Below are 27,445 nucleotides of genomic sequence, written 5' to 3'. Positions count from 1 at the left end.
TACAAAATTTCAGCTTAAACCGTTCACAGTAAACCAACTGTTCCAAATCTAGTACCACTTAGTATAGTTCCCTCAAACTTATTTTCGAACCTTAATTCTCATAAAAATGTTCATTTTTTAGCGTAATTCAAATGGTGCCATTTTAGAAGTTCAGTAACATTTAGTACACATAAGTACGTTATATGGGGGCTATACAAAGACGTGGTCCTGCATAAGTAATACCGAATAATACCGAATATTGGGAGGTACCGTTATATGGGGGCTGTACGATATCGTGGACCTATATAGAAAATTCTCTTCCAGGGGATAAAGTACTCACAAGAAACTCCTTGGCAGAATTTCAGACAATTCCATTGAAAAATATGGCTAAAATCATCAAAATACGAATAATGGGGGTACCGTTTTATGGGGATCGCATATCCCGCATATCAACATATCGCATATCGCGGACCGATATAACCCTATATATAACTTTACCTGTCTTCAGACGAAAGACATATATGTGCATAATTTTAACAAATTCCTTTAATATTAATAAGAAATATTTTTTTTTTTTATTCAGAAGAAATCGTTTTTTTTTTGTTTAGTTTTTCAAGTTAGATTTTTTTTGTTTGAATGTTATTGACTACTTTCAACAAAACGTCAGCACTTGTAATGATTACACCATGGTACAATGATGCCAAATTAATTTGATTATATATTGTATTATTATATGAAAAATCGTTCAGAAAACATTCAAAATGCGTATTACAATGTATGTATGGACGAAATTTATACTTTTTGTTGGGAAATAAATCTTTAGTAAAATATAAAACATGATTTTAAAATAAATTGTGATCTCTCATTCAATTTTTGTTTTTTTTTTTGGTTATTTATTCAAAATCAATGCAACAAGTTCTTTTGTTTATTTGAAAAAAAGAAATGTTGCATTTGCTTTGATAGTAATTCTGACATTACTATCCATACAGTAGGCTCTTTATTTGTAAATTTTTCCAACTTAGCCTATCTTGTCTTCATTGTACCGTAAATTAAAATTAACTAAGGCTATGCGTCATAATAGTGTCAATACGGTTTTTTTTCTTTTTTGTCATAAGTAAATCCAAATATTTTAGAATACACTTGTCCTTAGGCTGGTGCATAGATTATATAAAAATATAAAATGAGGATGTAAAACTTGAAAACTTACAAGCACTACTAACCCCTTTCGCAAATTATTTCCACCGCGTTTGGTTCCATCAATGTCGATTCTAAGCATCTATGAACTGCTGAACCCAAAATTTCATCCAATAAATAGTTAATAAGGCTGTAAATAGTTAAAAGAACGTAGCAAATATTCACTATAGAGAAGGCTGCAAGTGTTGACAGTGCAGAAACTAACTCACTTTTCGTCCTTCACAAAACGCCATAGATTCATTTGTAGATAATGAGTGTCCACCTGAATCTGCTGCAAACCAAATTTACTAAAAGTGCGAACACGAACACATTCCAGTAATGTCTAGAACACAACATATTATGTAGCACGCTGTTGTATCACTTTTTTAATAACATACCTTCAAACCAATTTTAATTATGCCTGTTACTATTGACACCTTAGAGAAGTCCACTGACGTGAAAATATCTACCCTTTCTGAAAACAATCTATGTATATTGGAGACATAGGAAGATTCCAGTTGTGATGGAGTATAATTGGACCAATTAGAACGAAACTGTTGTTTGGAGCCAGTCAAATTGCTGAAATGGGTCTTACGGCTGGAGTCACTGCTAGCAGTTGTCCGTTCATTCTGATGTGGCTGTTGTTCATACAAACTGGCAACAACGGTCTCTATAGATGACATCTCCTCCACAACTCTTTTCATTACAGCACGCACAGTTCTCGGCTCAAGGCAATTGAGCCAATCGCGAGTCTCCACGCTTTTGCGGAGCATCTGCGAAATATTAGACCCTTGTAAGCGGACATATGTGTCAAGAAGATTTTGTGCTGTTTCTCGCATTTCAGCGCATATTTCGGTTTCGTGGGTAAGAGTTGTGCTATTCTCAGAATCGATTTCGTATAAGTCATCAACTAAGCTAATCTTGAAGTTAAATATAGTATATCAAAATGCCAGTCTATGCAATCAAACAATTTTCCACTTACTAGTACATGAATGCCATTCTGTTCCATTTCTAGACATGTCTTAGATAACACCAACAACAAATTTGGGAGACTCGATGTGGACAAGTCACCAAAACTATTCATAACTTTTGAAATGTGGTGCAAAAAGCCAATTAAGAGAGTTTCTCGTATACCTTCAACACAAAGAGCACCTTTGTAGTCGCATTTAATATTGAAGGACCAATCAGTTTGAAGGAAAATTAACAAATCCTGTAACACGCCGCGCACTTTTTCCATTAGCGTTACGTAAGGTTAGTAATGAGATCATTGAGATGCACACCAGACACTACAGCATCGCTCTTCGTGGAAACTAAGATAGCCGAACCGAACTCAAACTATCGGCGAAATGATCCTTCAAGGCTTTGGAATGGGTCTGCATAAGTTGGTGGGCCGCCGAAATAATAATATCAACAGTGTTCGCTGAATTCCAAGCCACAGCAGATGTTGCGCATAGCTAATAAGCGCCTCTGTAAGCGATCCAATGCTCGCAGCATAATGTGGTGTCGCCTAGACCAATGTCTGACTCAACACGGTCCTGGACAAGCGTCATATATTATCTATGTTTTCGTTTAAAAAGGAGTTCAGTTCTTTCAAAGCTACCTCCTGAAAGTCGTCTCTTTCGCCGTCGTAATGTTTCGCCACAAACATGTCGTAGTACGCAGTAACTACTAATGTTAGATCTCTGAGGAAGCCATCGATGCCCAAGTCGACGAATTCGATCATATCACGTTCGGTTTGGTCCTGGAGCATAACAATCTGTTCATGTAGTCGCTTTGAAGCACAAACTAACATTTCTGCCGCCCATATCTGACGGCTTCTCATCAAGTTGTAGCAGCAAGTCCCCCATTTTTGTTAATGTTTCCGCCGTCTTTCCCGACATATGAAATTCAGCTCTTAGTTTTTGCTTCAAATCTGCCATAATAATGTCGCAGTCTTTTCGAATACCATCAAATGAGGGTTGTTGTCCATATTGCTCAAATACTTTTTTAGCATGCACATAATCTTGAACACATTGAACATAATTTTGCTCCTCTATGTGCTCCTTTAACTTGCGGGCAGAGATGATAGAAACTGCAACGTTTTAGCAATGAATGTTTCTCTGAAAGTTTGCATAGCTGCGACCTGGTACCTTGAAGTGTTCCCGTTATCTGCTCACTGAAGTTGGTGATCGTTCCCATTTTTTCCTTCAATAAGTTCATGTCAGATTCCATTTGTTGAAGTCATTCTTCATTTTGCGGATGGTGTCAGTTGCCGAAATGAATTTATTGTAATTTTCATACACCAACGTTGCATATCGGAGTGTAGAGTTTGGGTATCCTTTACAACTGCTGCTCGGTGTCCATTATCTGTTTCAGTGAATAATCCTATAAATGAAAAATAATTACTACACTGTCTGATATGATATAAGGAAAAGCTAACATACCTTCAGAAGCTTTTCCAAATAAACCTCAGAATCAAAGGCTGTTGTGTCCATGTCATATGGACTGTGTTTGGTTTCTATATGATCATTATTCTCTGCTATGAGGATTGAATGGTATTACGCATGTTATACTAGTTATACGTACGCTATATTTGTTACTAAATAAATTTTAATGATGTAAAAAAAAAAATTTTAAATGCGCAAAGTTCGGTCTGGACGACTTTGTTCATTCATTGTTGATTTTATTCCATTTTACATTTTTTGATTCTTTTTATTTGCTTGCAGTTGTTACTTTCGTTATGTTGAAACGAGCCCTTTGGCTTGCTTAACTGTTGCTCAGCTTGTTAGAGCGGCTGAGTCCGAGGGTGATAGTACTATTATTTAAACAGATTCAAAAGATTTCGGCCATATTGGATATTTTATATTGAACTGTATGAAATAGATAAATGTTGGAATCTGGTTACGTCTTAAAAATCAGAAAAGTGGGTAGTGCCGTTACATGAAGCTACAGCGCAAACTGAAACCGCACTCACCTACAATATTAAAATTTAAAGTTGTGAGACATTTCATTGTGGCATTCCTTCGACGTTTTTTCACCACAACAGTTGAAAACATGTACTTTTCTTGTTTTTTATGTATGTTGAAAAATGCGAATGTTTGGAATTTTTGAAAGGGCTACATTTCGAAGAATTTAATATTTTAAAGAACCATAACCATAGTCGGGAGAGTATTTTGGGATTGAAACTACTTCTATTCTAAAAAATCTTTACATTTCAAAGCTTCCAACATAGCTCTAGTTTTAGTCTCTCTCTCTCTCTCGGTCTTTTCTCTGATTCCGAAATTGTTTAAAAAAAATCCCAAAAGTCTAAGAGGCCCCATTGGGAGTCCACAACATTTATGCCAAATTGTAGTGACACTATAAACTTCCCAAATTCTACAACATGTGTTATTACCTTTCTTGGATCCAGAGTTATGGGTCTTTGAACCCAGACAAGCCGATTTTTTGTGAACTCCCAAAATGGGCCCTTCTTTGACTTTTGGGGTTTAAAAAAATGCGGGTCCAAAAAATCAACAATTTTTACACAATTCCGGAACCGTTTTTAAATAGCCCCATCCTTTTGGATAGTATTTCATTAGCTTTCTAATTATACCTATATTGTCCATATCTGCTTAGTACGCCCGGGTCTTGGACTAGGAATTTTGGGTCAAATATCCGTGTCCGTCTCCCAAGAAAAATGTTTTCCCGGAATAAGGGTGTAAACACCTACTTCTGGAAGACATTTTAAAAAACAAAATCCGAGAGTTTTTACTAAACCAGAGTTGTTTCAAATATTCCCCATATACCTGAACTGCATTGAAAATAAATATATCGGAATCTCCAGTGTTAACCAGACAACCCATAATTCTATTGACATATCGATTGATCCAATCTTCTCTAAGCCAGACAAAAATAGTAGTTGTCGCCAAAGGCTATTTACATATGTTTCGACTTGTCATGCCATAACAGCTCCACACATTCAAGCTATGATTCTCCATAGTTCAGTCTAGCAAACAAAAATGCATTGGACAGTGTAGCGCAGGAATACTAGCTTCCATTTCCTTATCGAAGGAGTAATATATCTCTGATTGAAAGCAATGTTTACTGATGAAATTCTTGCAAATTGTCCTAAATTGATACACGATATATATGCGACAACATAGCAACAAAGTAGCATATTATTTCTTACTGGTGGTTTGCTCTTCTATCATGCAGGGTATTTATAGAATAGAATTAATAACTCTTCCGTTGATATTTAGAATAACTTTTTTTCGTGCTCAATATCTGTTCAAATGCCGATTTCAACGATCTCAGTGGTAATGTATATATTATTGTATATGAAAATCGGGATAGGTTACTCGACTTTCGATTACTCGAAAAAGACGACTTTGGTCAAACCCGATAAATCGACTTTTCATAATCAATTGTGCGGCTCACTGTATCATTTTAGTTGTGTTCCAGAACCTGCAAATTAGTACTAATTAGCACTAATTCTGCTACAACGCGTTCCCGTACTCCAAAACTAGCAAAACTTGCAGCTCTCTCGAGAAAAAAATGGCGCTGAGTGGTGCACATTTCTGCTTGTTTTAGCTACATGAATTTGGCCGAGTAGAAATGTGCATATTGTAAATTTGACATTTAATTGGCAGGGCTAACAAGGTTGAAAAATGTATTGATACATTTCAATAAAGAAATGATCAAATTGAAAACTAAGGCTGGAAATACATAAAGAGCATATTTGGCTGGCTTAAGTCATCGGCTGGCTTCTTCGTAGATGAACAAAGGAGGTTTAAGTTGACCTTAGTTCGATTTTGGCCCTAGGCTCCTCTGTTCATTTCCGAAGAAGCCAGCCGATGACTTAAGCCAGCCAGATAAGCGCTTTATGTATTTCCAGCTTAAAGGAAAAAAGGATATATTATTAAGTTTAACTTATCGTCTTCAATACTCATTTTTTAAATGTTGGCGCTCTTTTCAATAAGGTTTCACCAGTCCGATTTAGACTGTTTACTTTTGGAATTTTGAATTTGACATTTTATCGCATTTCTGCTAATTTCCGTTCCCTTATTTTTTGAGCAAACCTAAATGAGAAGAACATTCGAACTGTTCTCTCTTCTGCTAGTTTTACTACTAACAAAGTACTGGAACACAACTTTTATGTGTAATATTTGTCCGTTCCAGAACATGCACGGTACAATTATACAGGTAACAGCAAGTGGTATTTGTACATACGTAACAACAACCACACACAAATCTGTTTTGTATGTAATACAAGTGTCAGAGTTATATGTCCAAAAATGTAAACAAAGAATTTACTAGTTTTGCATTTTGATATCATAAAGGCATACATCGATATCGTAGTATAACTTTTAAATTCTTGCAGCTTAAGCAACCAAAAGAGCGTTTTATGTACTCTCACCTTAAATATGAATGTAAATTTAATATTAATAATACAATAAATCTTTGGAGAAAAATCAATAATCTCGTCTATTCATATTAATGCGTATTTCATATGATTTCGCACAAATTTATATTAAAAACCACAAACAAATTTTTTGAAAAAAGAAATTATGTTGCTATGAACTACGTAATTCTACCATGGTTTTACCCATGGTACAATAAGGAGGTTGAACAGCTTCGTAAACTACAGAAATACAGCCCTGAGGCTATGCCTGTCAGAATATTCAAATTATAGGCGACAAGTTGTTTTCATTTATTTGGTATTTTTTTGTCATTTCTAAAATGAGTCGAATAACACGAATGATGAATGAAATGCCTGGATGTTCTCTAAAAAAAATTTGATCCTAAGTGTTCAATCTTTCAATTCCATGGTAAATCTCGTTAATATTAGTAATGCGCGCCCGCAATTTAAGTTTCTTCCAATCATTGATTTGAAAATATTTTGTTTTTATTTTTCAAAACAACAAATACATACACAAAATTTGCAGAAATCGGGCACACTTAGAAAAAAATTGTAATCAGCTGGGAGCTCTACCTTACCTTTTTATTTACCATGGTTTTACCATGGAACTACGAATCGTGCCGTATTCTATGAATTCGTGTACCTAATTCAGGAAAGCGAACAACGTGATTGAAATTGCGATAAGAAGTTCCTTTATTTTCCTACCGATACCAACATCGGATAAAAAATGAGTTATTTGAATCATAAATAAATATTTTTGAAAATTCGTTAGAAATGGAAAAGCGTATAGGTTTACGTAAACGCAGATCAGCTGACAGACATTTTATATAATTTAAACTGCTTGTCTTCATGTACCAAATAAAGGTGTAAGCACATAAGAAGTCATGGTAGGCATATTTTGTTACATTTCATAAAGGGATTACAGAGCCGCATTAAATCTTGCCGTCGTTTTCCACGTACGAACCACGTACTTTAAATTCCAATGAGAACTAGGTATAATAACTAGCATAACGTTCGATATATCGTTGAAAAAGGCAATAAATCGATGGATAACTTTTATATGGCATCGATAATATCGATTGTTTGGCATCTCTATTTCGGTCATCATTCGGGGTGATTTCAATTTTCTGTATTAATAAGAGTCGCGCATATATTTCAGTTGCAAATATAATAGATACAGACTAGAACGTGTTTAATTGTAATTTATTTCATTCCACGGCAGTATTGAGGATTGTGATATTATCGGGAAGGTATGGTTTTTTTTTTACTTTTACTAAGCAAATATTGTTGCTCATTTGAGTGGCGGCGTTTTTTTTGTATGTATGTAGGATTGACTGATCGCCATTTTGGTTAATGAATTTACATCTTACATAAAATGAAAACGTTGAGGTTTCTTAAATAGATTATTCTGCTATGTAATTCCCTGTTTGCCTCTATTTGTGGGTGTTGTTTTAGGTAATATTAAAGGGGTTTGTATAGTTGCTCATGAACATCATTCGTGAAGCTGCTCAACTCAACTGCTAAGGTACATATTATGAAACGTAGCGCTTCACGAGATTCACCATCCAGAACAAGTCATTCTTCACGCTCTCGTTCTACAGCTATGGGACGCGGTGCATATGATAACGGAGGCATGGCCGGGGACTCGCCGGAGCGCATGTCTCCAGACCGTTTAAGACGCCGTGTTGGACGCTCCCCCAGCCCTCGTGCCCGTTATACTGGCGGGTCTCCTCACCGGGAAGAGTATATTCGTGGCGCCCCCATGCCAACTTCTGACAGGCCATCTTATAAAGTTCTTTGTGTGTCGGCCTTGCACTCGAAAGCATCTGATGAATTCATTAAAGAAACTTTGTATCGTGAATACAAAAAGTTTGGCGATTTTAGCATTCGTATTTCCCATGACTTGGATGAAAGGGTAGCGTACGTTTGCTTCCGTACAGCTGAAGATGCTAGGGAAGCGAAACATCATAAGCCAAGAATTGTTCTCTATGATAAAGTGGCCTTGGTAGAGCCAGTATATGAGTCTTCAGGTCGCGGTGAACACAGGTAAGAAAAATGTTAACTTTATACCCATTATATATGATATAGTTACTATTATCAAAATCATAATTATTGTTTCCAAGCACGATGCAAAAATAAATACCTTTGATTTTATTAAATTATGACCTTTATGTTTATGTTAGTCGAGATTATGTGCATCAAGAGTTTATTATACACAAGTAATTTATTTGCAGGTCGCGAGGACGTTCACTGACGCCACCGGAATATGACCGCTACCATTACTCACGAGTGCCAGTGCCTCCCCCTGGACCACCGGAACACCGCCGACCACCATTGGACCCTTATGATCGGTATGGACCACCGCATATTTCTTCACATCCTCATTCCAGAGAATACCGCCCGATCCATCATGAATACCCAATGCCACCTCGTGGGCCTCCAATACATCGCGGTCCCCCGCATATTCATGGGCCTCCACCACATTATGGTGGTCCACCTCGCCACCTTGGCCCAAGACCTCATGTACCATATGAAAAGCCTGAAAACAAAAAAGATAAATTTCCCAATTATTTACATCATGTTCAACCCGAAGATGACCCTCTTGCTACTCGCACGCTTTTTGCTGGAAACCTAGAAGTATCTATTTCAGATGAAGAATTACGCCGTATTTTGGAAAATATGGTATTGTGGACGATATTGATATCAAAAGACCGCCACCTGGTACAGGAAATGCCTTTGCTTTTGTGCGGTACCAAAATTTAGATATGGCGCACAGGGCCAAGTGCGAATTGTCTGGACAATACATTGGAAAGTTTCAATGCAAGATAGGCTATGGCAAAGTTACTCCAGCCACTCGTATATGGGTCGGTGGTTTGGGCGCCTGGACATCTGTAACACAACTGGAGAGGGAATTTGATCGTTCGGAGCCATTAAAAAAATCGAGTACCAAAAAGGCGATACTTGTGCTTATATTCAATACGAAACCGTGGAAGCAGCAACAGCTGCAGTTAAGGAAATGCGCGGATTTCCCTTAGGTGGTCCCGAAAGAAGGCTTAGAACCGATTTCTCGGAGCTCCCAGGCGTGACGCCCACAGCTGCTCCTTTTAAGCCAAAATATGACGAAGCTGCCATATCAGCTGCAGAATACAGACGTCCAGAATACGATTATCATTATGAAGAGCCACATCATCATCATCATCACTATGCTCCTCGTGGGGGGTATTCGCCGTATCCTCCCCGTGGATCATATCGTGGGCGTGGAGGTTATCGCGGACGCGGCCGGGGATCTTATCATTATCCCAATGATGTTCATCGCCCAATACATCCCAGCACTTTAGCTCCAACATCAACGTCGGCCATTCCACCACCAGCTGGTATTGAAGATGAATGGCGTCGCCCACCTGGTGAGCCTGGATTCGAAAGAGGTCGGTCCGCTTCCCGCGAAATCCGAGCTGATCGTTCGCGTTCACGTTCTCCACATAAGCGAACACATTCTCCTGGTTCTGACTCAGATTCATCGCAGCGTCGTAATGGCTCGACATCTTTAGCATCGGCTCGCGCTCTTTCCGATGTGGCTCGAAAATGCACGGTTGTTTGGCAAGGTGCCCTTATCCTAAGAGTTCCTTGTTTCCAGCCAAATTTCATCTTACCGATGGTGATGCCGATATTGTAGACTCGCTAATGCGTGATGAAGAAGGAAAGCATAATTTGCGAATCACCCAACGGCTACGTCTCGATCCGCCAAAATTGGAAGATGTGCAGAAACGCATTACCTCGTCGTCCTCCCATGCCATATTCTTAGGCTTGGCTGGCTCTACATCCACAACGATTGCTTCCGAAGATAGTTCAGTGCAAACCAGACCTTTGCGGAACTTGGTTTCATATCTCAAGCAGAAAGAAGCTGCTGGTGTTATATCATTGCTAAACAAAGAGACGGAAGCCACTGGCGTGTTGTATGCGTTTCCACCTTGTGACTTTTCAGCGGAATTATTGAAGAGAACTTGCTCGTCCTGTCAGTGAAGAGTCATTTAAGGAGGACCACCTCGTGGTAGTAGTGGTGAGAGGTGGAACTGCTTAAAAGAAGGAAAAAATGTCCTACATCAATTCATTGATTTCACATGAATAATTATTTTGATTGACAAGTAAAACGTTGATCATCCCCCTTCACATTCTTGACAAATTAATTAATAATACCAAAATTCCGAATAAGAATAACGTGTCCATACACATAAAACTACATCCATACATACATACTAAAACCCCTCCTCCTACCATCCCGATAATCAAGCTCCATTGTATAATATATAAATTCACAAATGCTAATCTTTGCTTTCCATGGCAAAGACATCCATATATGTTGCACCCGAATATGCACATTTTTAATTGGTATATCTATTTTGCTCCACAGTCGTGTTGCTACCTGTCGTTGAACTGTGCCAACTATGAATACAAAACTTATACATAGATTTAGCTTCCAAAGTTATATATGGAAATATCATCAAAAATGTGAAAGTGTGAATATATCCCGAAGGAAAGTTAAATTTGCGATCATGATGCTCTGCGAAATGAAATGTGAATTTAAAATTGTTTATTTTTTCAATTAGTTTGCAAATCAAATCAGCAGTTTTAGTTTACGATAAATGTATACATATATTTACGAGTAGTGTTGGCAATATGTGGATCATCATAATGGCTGTAGTGATGTTTTCTTGTGTGACTTCGATTCTAGTGGGCTGTTTCAGCCGAGGCCCATCTAATAAACTCTATAACATCAGTGGCAGTGTTACACTAAACATCAAAGATATAGATTTGACTTTCCAAAGTGAGTTCGTTTTTCGGATATGCATTAGATATAGTTTAAAAGGGTGTTATGAATCGTATGTGCTTGTTATAGTATGGTGAAGTTCCAAAACCACATATAATCTATGGAGCTCTATGGAGCCATCCAATTTTGATGATATGGATAATTTCTTTATTGAATTTGAATACAAATGTGTGGTGTGTTGTTCCATTCTTCTTAGACACATGTCGTTAATAGATACCTGTGGTGAATACAATTTTTTGATGGAATCATATTTATGTCCACCTTGGATGAGTCTAAGTGAAGTGAAAGTAATGTTTGTTTCAACAGTTGATGAGTAGTGGTCTGCGAAGGAAGAAACAAAATACCAAGATACATTAAAAATCTTTTCGCTGTTACTGGTGTTGATCAGTTCCTTCTCAAGTGTTTTTTGTGTTCAAACGGGGTTCTCTCGTCAGAGTGTTTGTGACTTCTATTCCAATAATGTTTTCTGCATACGTTCCTCGAACTAAAGTCATTTCAAAAGAAGTGACGCAGTGTTAGATTGTGTTCACTGAAGTTAGCCCCTTCTTAAGAAAAATGCCAATGCTGCTGTCCCAATTATTCGCCAGCAAATCCTTAGAAAACTAATTGTAGTATTTGTTTAAAAATTATATGTGATTGAAAAGGGTTTTACAAATGCTACATTGTTTTCTACGAGGAATGTCCACCTAGAATGGAAAAAGTGTCGCTTGCGCAATAACTAATAATGAAAACAAATTGAATCTATGGTGGTTGCTCGCTAATTGAACTTGGAGGACGATCAGTTGAGTTCGATTGTCAATAAAAACCAGGCCAATATTTGAAATGAATTTATAACCTTGGCAGTGAAATGCATAACAAACATGTATTATGTACAATGTATCTTTTTATCGTAACTTCCTTTAAAGTAGTGTTGTGCATCTCCCAAGTGATCTTTTGCTCATCCCCCCAGTGAAAGGAACACAGAGGCGGCGTTCAATGTGTGATTTAAGTTATGGGTCCGTTTCCAAAATCGCATGTAAAAATAGATCGTGTATTTTGAATTAATTTCGGTGAATATAAAATCGTAGCGACAACTGTGTATTTTTAAGTTTCTGTTCCTGTATATCCAGATCCAATCTTTCAAATTTATGCAATAAAACTCAATAAATATATATATTTATATAAATACGTACCTAAGTTTCGTTACATTTTATTTACAAACACTGAACGACAAGATGGCATATGCATTTATTGCGATATTATTGTATATATAAATGACTGACTACTGACAATGATTTCAATCATAATAAAGGTAATAAAGTGTAGCTACAGCAAAGAATTTTGGTGTTTCTATTACGTGCGATATGTATCCATCCTTGTCGGCATCCCACAAAAAGTTTACATATGAATAGAAACCCTGCATAAGTTTTTCGCCAATGGTAACAACAACGATGAAGCGGTATCTGGAAGGTAAATGAAATTATTTACAAGTTATTATTAATAAATAGATAGATTATAGTTGTGTGTTGCCATACAATTCTATTACAAATTGACATGACAATACTTAAGGTATATTTTGGATTAAATCGATTCGATGTATGTAAGAAAGGGATTAACGACGCCGAATCCGTTTTATTTTATTCAATATTTATATATTATGCCATCCCGATATGTTGGGAGTGCTTCCGACTACTATCTGATTTGTATAACTTGAAAATTGTAGCAATTCAACAAAAACCAATTAGAAGTTCATTTCTTTTGTCTAGAAGTATATGTAATACAGTAGTAAATTTGCTTTGGAAATAGTGGCATTTTGAAATACATGTTATTTATCAAGGATTCAAAAGACTGCTTATCAGCCAGCACAAATTAAAATATATCTCATGTAATCCTTAATGTTCAGTTTCATTGCAAAACTAATCGACTCTTAATCGTTGATAACGAAAATGTTTGTGTGGGAGTCAAAAGTTTTGTTGGTTTTAATCAATTGGTTTTCAAGCTGGTTTATGGTTGATGCCAATTTCTCTTAGTTTCCATGAAACATCGACAAATCAATGTTCATGTATTCACTTACTTTAATAATTGTATTTCTTAACAATACATTTGTCTGGGTATTTCCCCAGCAATACTTAATTGAATTCATTTGTGTAATACATGTCTTTGGGAGCACTGAATCGTGTTACATAGCTAGCAAAACCTGAGTATTTAATACTCATACTTAAATGCAAAAACTATTTGAAACTTTAAATTATTTTTCTCATCGTTGGCTCCCATGACAGAAGAATACAGGTAGATGCATCAGCACTTGTGAACATTGTTATGGCAATAATATTAAAACGTTTCTGCAAAAATAAATTGAATTCAGAATGTTTTCTTATACAATGGTATTCAGTTGTGATTATGAATATGTGCTGGCTCCACAGCCATGAGGATATAATGCAGCTATAAAATATATGTTCTGTTCCACAACTGCAAGAATGTAAATATTTTTACTACGATAGCCGATTTTTGCTTTACGATATCGAAGAAAATTGAAAGCTAGCGAGGTCCTGCAGGTTGTGGAATTGGGCAATATTGCGTCCAAGTAAAAAAATAACTCAGAAAACTATTAAAATGTAATCATAATGAAGATCGTTCCACCAAACTAAAGTCTAGAACGTGGCTATTCAAAGAAGAATAATGTAATCACACTAAATGTATTAATGTATCCACGCTAAATGAAATGAATGAAAATTTTCATCCTAAAAACATTATTACAAGGTAATGGTTTATAATTCCGTGCAATTCGAACTAAGAACGATCTCGCATAAACAACTCTAAAATTATTGATATGGTTATTTGAGAATTCCTTGTTGAATGGGAAAACATTAACATTTTGTATAGCAATGATGATTTGTACAAGAAGTGTTCTATGGGAAACAAATTCAGTAAAAGCATACCCAGAGGAATATAGTTTTTGCAACCTTCAGTAAAAGCTATCAATTTGGTAGAAAATTGCTTGGAAAAAGTCACCTGTTTCAGTTTACTGAACAAATTTTTCCTTTAATATCTACTGACAATATCCAGTACAATTTCGTACAAATAATTGCAGGACGAATTGTATGAACTATGATTTTTCGACACACAGAATTTGTCCACTCAATCATGAGCTAAGTATTCGATCCACATTTTGTACCCAACAACTTAGTCTGGTACAGAAAAATGAAACAAATTTAGAAATATAACACCATGTACGAACTTAACTTATTATTGTAAAATTTGCAATGCATTATTCTTTTCAAATTTTAGTACATGGAACGTGGCATTGTTTGTCACTGGGGTTATATGCAATTAATTTATGCTGCTCTTATACAGTTCCAAGTTTGCTATAAAATCCAAAACAAATATGCACATAAGTGTTGGTCATTAGATGCTTATGGCAAATATAACTTCCGTTCAAATCTATGCAAGTCTACATTTGATGCTACTCTGGAATATGAATACTGCGATGAATTCGATATGAAAAATGTAATTTTTGGCTTTTGGAAATTGAGATTGGGTTTAAGATTCAATGCAAATAATCTATATATATTGGAAAAAAGATTCAAGAATCAATGGGGAACTGAAAGCACCTTTGATCAAACATCTAAAGTTAAAAAAGCCTTGCTGAGAGTCTAAATGAAAACACTGTACAGATGTTAAAAGAAGGATCATTTAATGATGTGTTTGTTGTACTTAGAAATAAAAATATGTATATAATTAAAATATATTAAATATGTCATTCCGTTTGTAGCACCTCTGAATATTCGTCGTAGATCCCATAAAGTGTATATATTCATGATCAGCATAAAATTACTAAGTTCGTAATGTTTAATGTTTTAGCTCCGGTAACAGAACATTGAATATCTAGGTCCACGTTTTCCTATGGCACACATATAACGTTACCTTCGGATATTCGTTATTTTGATGATTTAATCCACATTTTGTAAAAGATTTGTGTGAAATTTGGTATTTCTCATATCCATTACTTATACTTTAAATAAATCCTCTTAAAGTAGATTAAACCTGCAAAAAGTTTTAACCTAACTAGCAATAGATTATTATAGATTTTAATCTAGATTATTATTGCCTATATAGGCTCCTATTTTTGTATGGCACCCGTTTTCGTATGGGCCCCATATAGCAGCTCCAATCACTATATGTTTTTTTTTTTTTCAAAAACTGCATTCTCCTACCGATCTTACATACTGGAGTTTGTACTTTAAGATGGAACACGTTTAAATCCAGATACTTTTGTATTAAAGTGTTTTCTTTACCTAATTGTGGAGGGTAGTAGTGGTCCGTAGAACTCAAATACCTTTTTCTTGTTTCTTATATAAAAGCGACAAAGTAACGTTGATGAATTTGACTGTTCAGAATAGTAGTTTCAAACTTCTGTATTTATCTTCAGACCTTTAATATTCAACACTTATTGAATTGTAAATTTGTTTTATTTCTGAAACAAATAATATGGCAAATATTCACAAATTATTCGATTACAAAAATTAACTGTCAAAAGAAATGCTATCCGTGGGAATAGAATTCCGAGCGGATATTCAAGAATGGACATGGACAAAGCGACTCAAACAAGAAACTGAGACCTCCATATGTAATCTTTTGTTTATTGAAACAGTACAAAACGTTTGTATTTATGGACATTCGAAAATAAGCCGTGCGGTCGGCTTATTCAATTCAAATAAGCTTTCTTTTGTCTCTGAAATGGGCTAAAAAATACATTTCAATAAAACTGATTTTATTCGTTTGCTTCTCTTTCGAGACGAGTTAAACTGCCTGAAATTTGTTGCGAAAATGAAAGGCAGAGAGACCATTATCACACCGCCTTTATTCGGAAAGTAGTATTTGAAAGTTACTGCCATAAAACATCTCGAACTCGTTCGAGAAAACATTTTATCGCTGTAATCACTATTTTATGCGCATTGCAGCGATAGTAGGCTTTTGCAGTAATTAGATGAAAACAGCGTTACTTATGAACATTGAAAGCCCACATTGGAAAATGACAAGAGACCGATTTTCTTCTAACTTCGAGCTGCTCCTTAAACTCCGTCCCCTTCATTAATTAGTTTTTTTTTTTAATAATCTAACTTTCTTTCCTAATATTCTACTTGGATAGAAATGAGTTCTTTAGACATTGCAGGCACAGAAAATGTTGTGTGGGTTGTGTTGCCAATACTAACACTTAACACCTGAAGCTGAAGCTAACTACTTCGGCTAAAGCTGCAGTCTGTGAGAAAAACCGGATATTCACCACCTTAGCTAGCCCTCTGCATTCCTCTTACCTATCGTAATCCTTGGCCTTAATACGACTCTTAATTTCTTCGCTGACTAGGGCACAAAATTGCAAAGAGGTCTTGGGCGTGTAGTTGAAATTCAATAACGCTTCTTCCATTACCGTCCTGATGATGTTTTCACATACTTCCTTATTCAGTGGTCGCATTGCTTCAAGACGATATGAGGGCATATAACGCACCGACGTCTGAAAAACCAATTGATTGGCAAGTTAAATCTCCATTCGTTTGAATATAGGGCTGAAAGAAAGTATCGATTTATTAATAACCCACCTTTGCTGTTGCCAACATAGTAGTAAAGGCCGCCATCTGAGTATTCCGACTCGTCTTCTGTAAATAGACACGTTACACTAATAAAGTTAATTTGATTTAGTTCATATTGCGTGATAAAGTTACATTTGTTTTGTTACAATTATGCTTTATTTAACTTCTTAAAATGCAAATTGATAAGAACCATAATTCTGTGGCGCGCGGTTTTTCTATGGAGACGCACGGGTTGAAGCACACCTTACCTTTCCCCTCCTGTATACTGATTTAAATGAAAAACCTAGATAAATGTGATACTGGATTTCTGGGGTCAGATTACGTTCAGCCAAACGAACGCAATGCCAATAATAAACTTATTGATTACCCAAACTAACTGCCATTTCACCCCAATAAATACCGAGCGTAGGTACTTCGGAATGAGTAAAATGCGTCGAAGAGTATTTGGCAATTCTGCGTCTTAATTTTCGTTTCTCATCGTCTGCTTTTCTTTAATGCCATTTATTTCGATCTCTGTATACTCACACTTTGTGGAGTTTCACTACCGCACCACGTAGCACAAGGTTCTCTCTGTAATTGTTAATGTAAGCTAGACTTAGATAAATTAATATAATAAAATCAGTCAATAAAATGACACAAAACCCAGTGAAGTGTGTCTTTTTTTAATTGTTATGTGTTTTATAAATACATTGAAGAAAATTAAACAAAATATTTTCAAAATCAATGATTGGAAGAAACGCACACTGCGAGAAGTGCATTAAGATATTAACCTGTTTTGCCAGGGAATTGAACAGTTTTCGAAGGAAAATCCGGGCATTTAATTCATCTTTCGCGAGGAAAAATATCAAATGAATGAAAACAACTTGTTGCGTGTAATTTTAAATAATGCTTAGAGGAAGCGGACATTGGCTGAACTTTAACGAAGCTGTTCTATTTCGTCATTGTACCATGACAGGATGCAATCAATGCCTTTTGCAATAGTTTTAGCGAAATATTTCCAGAAGCTCAAAAAGGATATTCCCTCATATATAACACATATACCTGTGAAACTTATTTTCCCACATATCTCGGAGTTTGTTTTGGAATTGTTTAATGTAAATGTAATGTATATTTTTGCCAATAAAACATACATTTTATTCACATTATACAGGCTGTTAACAATTAACACCAAATAAAGAGCTTGTGATTCCTCCTTCACACCTCGAAAAATTCATCGCAGACCCCATAACGTATTAAGCAAAGTAGTTTCTATTGTGTCTAGGAGGGTTGGTATTGAAAATGAGGTATATGGCTCCACGTTTTCATATAGCGTCCATATAACTGTACCTTCGGATATTGGGTATTTTGACAAATTAAGCCACACTTTACATAGGATTTGCCTAAAATTGGGTATTTGTTGTTCGAAATGGGTTATACAACCGGTGTCAGAATCGCCTATATTCGTTCTTTGGTGACCCTAGCCAGATTTTGCATGAAATTGTTTTAAATTTTGTATTTAAGACTCGCAATAGATCCTTGTAGTAGAAATTTGTCTCTATAGATCCCGTTTTGGTATAGTCCCCGCTGGTATTTGTTTTTTATTTATTTTATATATATATTTATATTTGTTAAATTAAATATTGAATTATGTTAAGTGTTGGCATTTTTTTTTTTTTTATCTGAGGATGAATATGACTGATTCCAAGTAAGTAGAAGCTAAAATTAATAGTTTTTTTTTTTTTTAATTTGTTAGTTACTTCAGGCTTAGTAAGGATGTGTTCAAATATGTTTTGGCTCAAATCACCCCAGACCTCCGTCGGCGTGTAAAATCTACAAGTGTCCCAAACATACTAAAACCAGTAACAATTCGAATACTGGCTGAAGGAAGTTATCAAAAGAGCGCTGGCAACGATTACCATGTCAGTTTATCACAGTCGTCTGTCAGCAATGTGTTCCGCGAGTGCATAGAAGTATTGCATAATAAGCTGTGTCCAAATTAGATCTCATTTCCCCCTACAGAAGAATAGAAATATGAAATTAAAGAGCATTTTTTTTGAACAATACTGGATTTTCTGGTGTGATTTGAATTTGTAGTCGGACCATACTTTCATCCAGGCCTCGCCTGTTCGAGCCCGGCGGCCCTAGGATATTGTGTTTTGCACCAATTTTGCTCCATTATTCCTTGATGTTATTTTTTTTAAGCCATTGCAAACTTGGATTCATTTGCAAGATCTGGATCATTTCGTCAAGTTGTTTTTTTTTTTGTTGTGACTTTATATCTAAAAAAGCGAAATGTTAATAGATATACATACATATATAGTTTTGTAATGTTAATACATACTTCTTATTCACATCCACTTTTTATACTATTTATTCTTTGGTAATATCAATTTGGAGGAACTTTTGTGTGTTGTCGGCAACAAAATCTCTAACGACTAATTTTGCAGCGTTAGAACGCCTCTTGTAAATTGAATTGTAATTCTCGCATACGACACACATGGCTTTGGAGGCTTTAGTATTATGGTATGAAATGAATAAATAAATAAATAATGCCAATTAGTCGTTACGACGCATCAATTTGCAATTTTCGATACGACTACGCCAAACGTAATAAGGGTGATTACTTTTCAATTCAATTAACACCGTTACCTAGCCCATAGGGCCATGGACGGTTCCAAAAACTTCTATACATGACTACTCTAGAAATTTGTCTCTATAGATTCTCGTTTTGGTATGGTCCTCACTGGTATTTGTAGTTTAAAGTAGTACTCGTCTGAATCCAGATACGTATTATTTTTGGTAGGGGTACTTAAAGTTCGGCCCTTTTTACTTGTTAATGTTTCGAATGTTTCCTCATTTCATTTAAATTTTTATTTCAAAAAAATAAATTTCCAAAGAAATACAAACACATGATGATAACATTTATTTTGGTACATTTATTAATATATTGCGGGTATGTTGTAAACATGTAAATAAGTATACAGTTCCATTAAAATTGTTAATAATATATGTATGTATGTCTGTATAATCAGTGTGCAATTAAAAAATAAAATTAAACTAAATGTATAACAAAAATGGAGTGGGTGAGTTTGCTGTAGCCATTTTCTAAAGAAATGATGATTAACTTTTATTAAAGCTTTTTAGTTTAGTCTTAAACGTAGTTTTTTGTTAATGCTAAAGGAAAATAGCATGGCGACGCCTTATTTTCTCTAGAGACATTCACATTTGTACATACACATATAAACATTGATGTATATATATATACACAGATATAAGATAAACATTGATAACGTGCGCATATTTAAGGTGTTGTTATGCATTTTGGTGGGAATATAAGCTAGCCTATTATAAGTGCTGCCACACATTGTTAGTTAGTGACTATAAATATTTATGCTCGATGCCGAGTTATGAGAATACGTAGAACAATAAATATCAGGTAATAATAAAATAATCAAGTGCGTGTCGTCAAGAGTTTTTTTTATATATTATATGTGATATCGAACATTTGTGATAACTGAAATGTCCGATTCGCTATTTAATAGCTGCGTTTGGTCCAGTTGATATTAATATAAGTTCACAATTATTTTGAGCCAACATCCTGTTATGGGTTTTAATCATTTGATCGGATTTTTCGGAGGGATCCTCGGTTAAATTTGCATATAGATTCGAGCAATGCAGATCGTTCAGGTTCAGCACTTTCATTTTCGTCCGATGCTATATTGGGAGACGATGATTGTCTGTCCACACTGACAACAGGCGACGCCTGCATCAGCGACGTTTTCTGTTGTTGGCGGGTTTCGGATTCGTTGCACGTTTGGTACGCCGAGGGTGTTAGTGGAGGAGCTATAAATAAGACTTGACTTAGATAAGATTGTTTCATAAAAAGCAACAAAAAATATGTGTAGAGACAAAACAGTAATGAAAGGCCTAAAGTCGTTCGGGATACTATATATGTAATACGTATTCAATCGACGTTTTTCACCGCTCAGTAAAACACATGTATTTATATGAATTTCACCCAAATACGTCGTGCATACGAGATTTGGGTGCATTTAAAAAAGTATTGATTGTTACACCCTTACCAGTTTGTGGATGTTAGGATATGGACCCGGCGTATTTGGGTAGTTCGGACGTACAAAACATTTTACCATCCTAATTTGAATCGGTTTTCATGGTTTGTACTTCCAAATCTAAACCGACTGTCAACTACATCAAAGTCCACGGACAAATATGCAACTATCCCTTATTTATTCAATACGCGGTTAAAATAGTGTTGTCAGTCGAAAAAAGATGTCATGTCAATAAAAGAAATTTGGGTTCAAATGCATAATGTTGGCTCATTCGTAAAGAATACATTTGTTTCCCTCTCTTTTTTTGTCCATTTAAAGCTGTATTTGACGATCGAACATATTCTATTGAGCAGTTTTATAAAAGGGATTATTTTCAAACGTTTATGAAAGTGTAAGCTACAAGTTTTCCGACGCAGCGCCGATAGACGAATCGTAGAACCATATTATAAAGTTCCACCAACATACTCTATTTCCAATATCGCAGAATGATAATACAGAATGATTTGTCCTTCTTTCTTAATGCATGAACAATTCATAAATTAGCAGCAAAAAGTATGTCATAGTGATAGATTGATACTTTGGAGTCTACGAACGCCATCTAGTGACGAATACCCATTTCTGTCGATTGTTTTAAATCTCGATATTAATAACATAATTCTTAAGAGATATTATAAAAGTAGAGCTAAAAAGAGAAGACACGTGCATCGACGTTTTAAAAACTAACAGCGTAAAGTTTTCGGATTAAAATTACTTGAAATTTCTTCATTTTAGATATAAAGTGTTTCTGACAATATTGCTGGCTACAATACAGGGATTATTTTGTTTGTCAATTTTAACACTCAAGCAGATCAACAAAGATAATATTTAGAGGCCGTCAAAGACAAAATTTTACTCCATCAAATTCGGCTACACAACGTATATTAGAGCCGCTGGACGACTCGAAGGCAAGCTCGAAAAAAAACTCCCATTCCGTGATTACTAATTTAATAAGAATGCTGCAAAATGTTTATATTCGGTTTGTGGTCCAAACTGTTTGAGGTCCTTTTGTAGATATCACCATGATACAATTATTACAAGGTAGCAGAAAAAAATGAGGCATATCACATCTATATGTGTATTTTTGTTTCAATTTAAAAAGGATGTGTGCTGCATTTGACAACCAGGAGGAGGATATATCTGAAAGTACTGTAATTTTACATTCTAGAGATATTTGTTTTCACTTTTGAATGTAATAATTCAAATACATTATTATATTCAAATTTTGAAATTACAATTTTACTTTTATTAAAACATCGAACGTTTATTAGTGGAGAAAGATGGTAATGCTTACCAGGGGGTGAGGCAGGGTTATATCATAGGTGTTATTTTTAAAATAACTCCTGGGGAGAATATACCAGACAAAAAACAAGGGAACTGATGAGGATTGGTGGCTCTATCCGAAACCTAGGTATTTCCTGTCTTACCCCTGGTAAAAATGACCATCTTTCTCCACCATAAACAAATGTTGTTTTTATAAAAACAATTATCATGGGATTAAGCCTGACTATTTTGCAACAACAAAATTCTATGGTATCCCGGACAAACATGCCAACACTGTTCTATTTCCTTTTACCATATCATACACAATCGGATCCCAATGTTTTGAGTAGTATTTTGCAATATTTGAAATTTTATAGAGAGCAAGAGACATATCTTGCGTATTTTTTACGTTTTAATAATATTTTCCATTTTATTTAGTCAAATTTTAGTATTTTGAGCCATCAGTAGCATTGCCGAATACACAGTATGCATATATGAATGCCAGGATTTGGATTTACTGCGTTATCATTGCTATTGCATAAATCCATCTTGTACTAATCCCAAATATCCCACGGACGTGACGTACTTTTTTTTCGGTCTACCTATGGCCCACACCATTGTCTTCGGCAGTCATGCAATTGCTTCTCAAATTTATATCTTCTACATATCAACAACAATGGACTAGAAGCCCTTAAGTCACCAATAGCTGCTAACATCAATGCTATGTATAATTTTATAAATAACGTTCCTTTTATTATATAAGTTATTTCGAGAATAATTTGTAAATCAGTGGAATAAGTATCAGTTGATGGCCTCCGAGGCCAATACTAACATTGTATTTACTAAAACTTAATTCTTTAAATAAATATTTAATCCGAAACTTTACAAATACAGAAAGCGCATGTTGTCTATTGTAAGTTCTAGTTCAAAATCCACTGGGTTTTTCTTGTAATTACAGGAAAATTTTAAATATCTTCGCACAGTGTAATTGAAGGACATTTAATCTTGAATTTAACAACTATGTTAGTATTTATATACATACATTTTATGTCATGCAACATATCTTGGGAATCATTATTTCCTATGATGCTATTCATACGATTTAAGGAACGCGATGTTGTGTCTGAAGACTCGGTGATGGATCCTCCTCCATGGCCCACGCTGGCTAATGCAACTTTTCCATTGCTATTTTGCAATGATATCTGCTGTTTGAGCTTCAACTGTTTATGGTCCTGTTTCTAAAAAAATAAAATCATTTATATAAAAAAATTATCCGATTCCATGTTTTTCTTATTCTTAATAAGATAGGCAAAGAAAACCCGAAATGTCGGTTGATATAAGTTAAAACATTTTTTTTTTTTTGATAATTAAGAAATAGTTCATTGAGAATAGGGGAAAATGGGGTGGAGTATCTGTTCTATTTAAAATAGAAAAGACAATTCACATCTCCCACTTGTTCAATGGAAAGTCATACCGCTTTATGTTTCGATTTCCGTTTTTCTTCCTCACAACTCATCAGCTCTTGTACGCGCACAATACGCTTTTGATTTTTCACGGATTTTTGTTCCTCGCGTAATCTATTTTCCGTCTTTTGGATAGCTAACTTTATAGCTTCTTTGGCATTTATCGACAATTTAAATTGAGACCTGGCAATATCGTCCTCTGAAGATTTTCTGCACGTTTCGCTTGCAGAATATTCTTTGAAAAATTCGTGATTACTCAATTGTTCCAGAGATGGCAATCCTGATTTGCAGGCCTCTTTAGACAATATACTCTCCAGTAAATGCTCTAAGATATTAAAGACCCGGATTAATATACGAAAGAGATAAGTTTTAAAAACTGACTTACTCAAAACATCCGGGCAGTCGGTTATTTGTCTAGCTACGGACTCCTGCATCGGGTAACCCATTGACATTTCAAATAATATATGGCCAAAACAATAAACATCTATAGCTTCTGATTTGTAAATTTTACCATGCTGTACAAAAAATGGCCGGTAAAAGGAGGGAACACCGAGTATATAGTTCTCTACATCTAAGAGCTTTACACAATCATCAACAATTACAATGTTTCCTGAATGCAAATGGCCTATGAAAAAGAGACAAATGTTCTTTTCAAAAATGTAGCATAAAAATATGTTTGCTGTCTCACCGTAGGGATAGCCTTTGGAGTGTAAGAATATTAAGACATCTAAAATTTGTTTTCCATAAATCGCCACTTGTTTCATAGACAGCGCGGTCCGTCCTTTGGGATTACCGTATTTACTTAAGAAAGGATTCTTTGGTGTTGCCATGCATAAAATGTCCTTGAGTGATCCATGCTTATGAAATCTACATTAAAAGTTTTTTTGTACTTCATTGTTGTATGTTTGATTTTGATATTCTTACTTCCTTATCACGAGACATCCGTTTTCGTTATGCGCTGCATACTTGGGTGATTCTATGTTTGGATGTTGCATATTAACTAGACACTTCAGAATGCCACCTAGTTCCTTGTCTTCAATATATTTATCAGGTCCGTATTCCAGCCACTCCAAAACTAATTCGGTTGCCTCTGTGTGGGAAGAATCATTGGCGTGATCTGATTTGGAGCCGTTGCTGCCGCTACCAGTAACGGATGACTGTTTTACATGTGCGTGGGTCTGGGACCCACTTTTTACTAATGCTTTACTGCTCGACTTGGAATCTGGGGGTTTCGGTGTAACTTTAAAATAATGCTTTCTCAACCGCCATCCAATTGCCCCCAAAGTGGTGCCTAGTGACCACAGTCCTTCACTTCTAAGGCAGAGTAGTGCGTTTTGGACAGCTTGGTCTATGTGAAATAAAATTTCATACTGTACATTTAGAATCAAGGATTCTTTGGCACAAGTGCATCATACGTCAGAATGCAATTTGTGAATGCCGTTTCCACACTTAACAGCAACTACTTACCATGAAAAGATTGTGAATAGCTATCAGGGTCAACGAATCGCTTCGCCGGTAGCGAAGAAGCCAAAATTGGATTCATTAGTACAGTGTTTATGTAAATTTGCAATTCTCGTCTACGTTCAGCTATAAAGTCGGGGCGCATATTACCGAAGAATTTTTTACCAGGTAATGGTAGGTTGATTCCCGAAATAGAGAGGTGCTTCTGTAAGTCAGCAAAGTCATTGTACCGTCGTAAAACTCTCCACGTATGCTGTTTTAAGTAGCCGCGGCTTAAACGCAACAAATATTCCTGTAGAAAAAATCCCAATAACACAAGTGAAATGCATTCACAAGCAATATTTTATGAAAGTTGTTCTCCGAAATGCAGTTCTTGAGCCAACCACGAAAAAAACCCATTCGCTTTTTTAGTTATGATACAACAACATAAGTTGCACTCATTAATTTAAATTACATAAAACAAAACCGCCAAGATTTAATAGTTAACATCGCATTTGCTCATAGAACAGGTTGTGTTGTGTCTAAAATTTCAAACTAATAGACATATTTGATCATTCAATAACAATAGGTGTGTACAATAATCCGATATTTCGTACAAAATGTTGTTCGATAACCCAAAAGTCCAGTAAATGGGAGGCGAGTGTAGAGAGCTATTTTGACAACTGACAATTATGAAATATTACTGAAAAAAATACTCAGAATTATGTAGTGGCCTGAGCTAATTTTAAATCGACCGAAATAATTTTCCTATTTTTCAGAAAATAAGAATTCAAAATTGTTTTATACCAATACATAACTAATTTTCCACTATTAAATTGCAATTTTGATTGCATTTTCTCAATATATAAAAAAAAACTTCAGAAAGAAATTAATTATACACTATAGAAAATACACCGGGGGTTTGAGGCTTTCTTCTTTGGGGTATGTCCAACGCCTGCTTCGCGAACCAAAAAGTAGACGGCTTTTGGCCGGGACTTGGGGTTTTTCCTCTGAGGTATGTCCAACACCGGCTTCGCGAACAAAAGTTTACTTAAATTTAATATTTTTTAATTAATCAACAAAATATAAGCATGACACTTTTTGGAACCCAATATTTCGGGAAGTGTGGACCCACCTCCCGAGAATGCTTTGTTGTTGTAATCAGGTGCAAGAACCAAAAAAAGATATTGAAGTTTTTATTTCCATTATTGGTTTCCAAACAGCAAAGTGTATTTTTGATACTTTGGAAATCTATATCTCGGGAAGTATTGATATCCCCCACCAAAAAAAAAAATATGTCTTTAACAATTTCAGAATTTTCCGCCAGTTTCAGCAAAACTCAATCTAAGCAAAATAAAATTAAGCGATGTTAGCTACTTATGCTTATAACTCAAGAACGGCTGGCCTAATCTAGACAATTCTCTTAGCAGAAATTGCACAATACCAAATGGTGAGCTTTTCTGACAAGTGTTCCAATACCTGGTGCGTGATTCCGCTGGAAGATGCTAAGGCATTCAACGCATCCAAAATCGCCGACACAGCTGTATGGGACTCATATCAAAACGGAACAATTTTTATACAATACACTATTGCGCCAATACAATCTAGGTATAAGGAGACGAGTATTAGGTGACTGCTTGGGAATCCTCCTAGACTGGAGAGCGAATGCTATTGACTCGATTTCATTTTCTAATTACAAGCTTAATCTATCTAATTATGAGTTGGCATAAGAGATTTATTTTATGATTATTAAAAAATATACATAGCGTAGTTAAATATCAATAGGTACATATCTGTTAATTACCGTATGTCCATTAACTTCTTGAGCCGTTTCTATAATGCAGTTTATTTCTTGTGTATCATCACTTCGGTATTCATCCTCAAACCGTTTCCCAAATATATCCATTGAAAGAAGTCATTTTAATATCGAATTATATGTTTATGAATTTGAAAAAAAAAAAATATTGAAACTTTAATTTTTATATATACTTTGGCTAGCAAATAATAATTATTAGATCTGGCAAACAATCGATGACAATGCCGATAGTATCGATTCTTTATTTCAGAAGTAAGTATCGATTGATAGTTTTCTCTAACGTAATTATCGGACGAAATGTCAGTAATGGGAGAGTGGAAAAATGTATTTTGGATTGACAAACCAAAAGCGTTGAATCTTAATAATTGTTCTATTCTTGAAAGAGGAAGAAGGTACTATGGTCATTAGCTACTACATGTGCTCTGTTTTTTTACATTTTTATTAAAAAAAATTAATT

The 27,445-nt window shown here is 35.4% G+C and overlaps 3 protein-coding genes, 2 long non-coding RNA genes and 1 pseudogene across 12 annotated transcripts; 1 reads left to right on the top strand and 5 right to left on the bottom strand.

The window, feature by feature from the left end:
• Positions 1 to 1,059: 1,059 nt before the first annotated feature.
• On the bottom strand, positions 1,060 to 4,853 carry LOC131806559 (vacuolar protein sorting-associated protein 51 homolog; annotated as a pseudogene).
• Positions 4,854 to 4,949: 96 nt separating this feature from the next.
• On the bottom strand, positions 4,950 to 5,434 carry LOC131806637 (uncharacterized). The gene is made up of 2 exons (XR_009344125.1): positions 5,300 to 5,434; positions 4,950 to 5,238 (listed from the first exon to the last, which is right to left on the bottom strand). It is a non-coding gene; the product is annotated as an uncharacterized LOC131806637 (long non-coding RNA).
• A 2,228-nt stretch (positions 5,435 to 7,662) lies between these two features.
• Positions 7,663 to 11,100, top strand: LOC131806590 (RNA-binding protein spenito-like). The gene is given in 7 exon segments (XM_059130906.1): positions 7,663 to 7,779; positions 7,985 to 8,575; positions 8,764 to 9,194; positions 9,197 to 9,445; positions 9,448 to 10,140; positions 10,143 to 10,540; positions 10,542 to 11,100. Coding segments are annotated over 6 exon segments (2,349 nt in total). The 5' UTR covers positions 7,663 to 7,779; positions 7,985 to 8,063; the 3' UTR covers positions 10,608 to 11,100.
• Positions 11,101 to 12,563: 1,463 nt separating this feature from the next.
• Positions 12,564 to 17,802, bottom strand: LOC131806591 (dynein light chain Tctex-type protein 2B-like). Of its 5 annotated transcripts, none has more exons than XM_059130907.1 (4): positions 17,447 to 17,802; positions 16,931 to 16,987; positions 16,649 to 16,845; positions 12,564 to 12,796 (listed from the first exon to the last, which is right to left on the bottom strand). In XM_059130907.1, the coding sequence occupies exons 2-4, from the start codon at positions 16,964 to 16,966 to the stop codon at positions 12,631 to 12,633; spliced, it is 399 nt and encodes a 132-aa protein (XP_058986890.1). In that variant the 5' UTR covers positions 16,967 to 16,987; positions 17,447 to 17,802; the 3' UTR covers positions 12,564 to 12,630. The 5 variants fall into 5 exon arrangements, with proteins under 5 accessions (XP_058986890.1, XP_058986893.1, XP_058986891.1 ...); XM_059130910.1 differs by lacking the exon at positions 17,447 to 17,802 and adding an exon at positions 17,054 to 17,322; XM_059130908.1 differs by lacking the exon at positions 17,447 to 17,802 and adding an exon at positions 17,170 to 17,317.
• Positions 17,803 to 18,661: 859 nt separating this feature from the next.
• On the bottom strand, positions 18,662 to 19,374 carry LOC131806577 (uncharacterized). The gene is made up of 3 exons (XR_009344091.1): positions 19,242 to 19,374; positions 19,006 to 19,179; positions 18,662 to 18,913 (listed from the first exon to the last, which is right to left on the bottom strand). It is a non-coding gene; the product is annotated as an uncharacterized LOC131806577 (long non-coding RNA).
• Positions 19,375 to 19,816: 442 nt separating this feature from the next.
• On the bottom strand, positions 19,817 to 27,201 carry LOC101887793 (PX domain-containing protein kinase-like protein). Of its 4 annotated transcripts, none has more exons than XM_005182687.4 (8): positions 26,977 to 27,199; positions 25,200 to 25,485; positions 24,657 to 25,080; positions 24,421 to 24,599; positions 24,118 to 24,357; positions 23,744 to 24,057; positions 23,312 to 23,501; positions 19,817 to 20,743 (listed from the first exon to the last, which is right to left on the bottom strand). In XM_005182687.4, exons 1-8 carry the CDS (start codon positions 27,076 to 27,078, stop codon positions 20,511 to 20,513), a joined length of 1,968 nt encoding a protein of 655 aa, XP_005182744.1. In that variant the 5' UTR covers positions 27,079 to 27,199; the 3' UTR covers positions 19,817 to 20,510. The 4 variants fall into 4 exon arrangements, with proteins under 4 accessions (XP_005182744.1, XP_005182743.1, XP_058986839.1 ...); XM_005182686.4 differs by having other exon boundaries at positions 23,312 to 23,507; positions 26,977 to 27,198; XM_059130856.1 differs by lacking the exon at positions 26,977 to 27,199 and adding an exon at positions 26,652 to 26,859 and having other exon boundaries at positions 23,312 to 23,507.
• Positions 27,202 to 27,445: the final 244 nt, after the last annotated feature.

Source organism: Musca domestica, unplaced genomic scaffold (genome assembly GCF_030504385.1).
Source record: "Musca domestica strain aabys unplaced genomic scaffold, Musca_domestica.polishedcontigs.V.1.1 8, whole genome shotgun sequence".
Taxonomy (NCBI): Eukaryota; Metazoa; Arthropoda; class Insecta; order Diptera; family Muscidae; genus Musca; species Musca domestica.
This window is presented reverse-complemented; position numbering and strand designations above follow the sequence as displayed.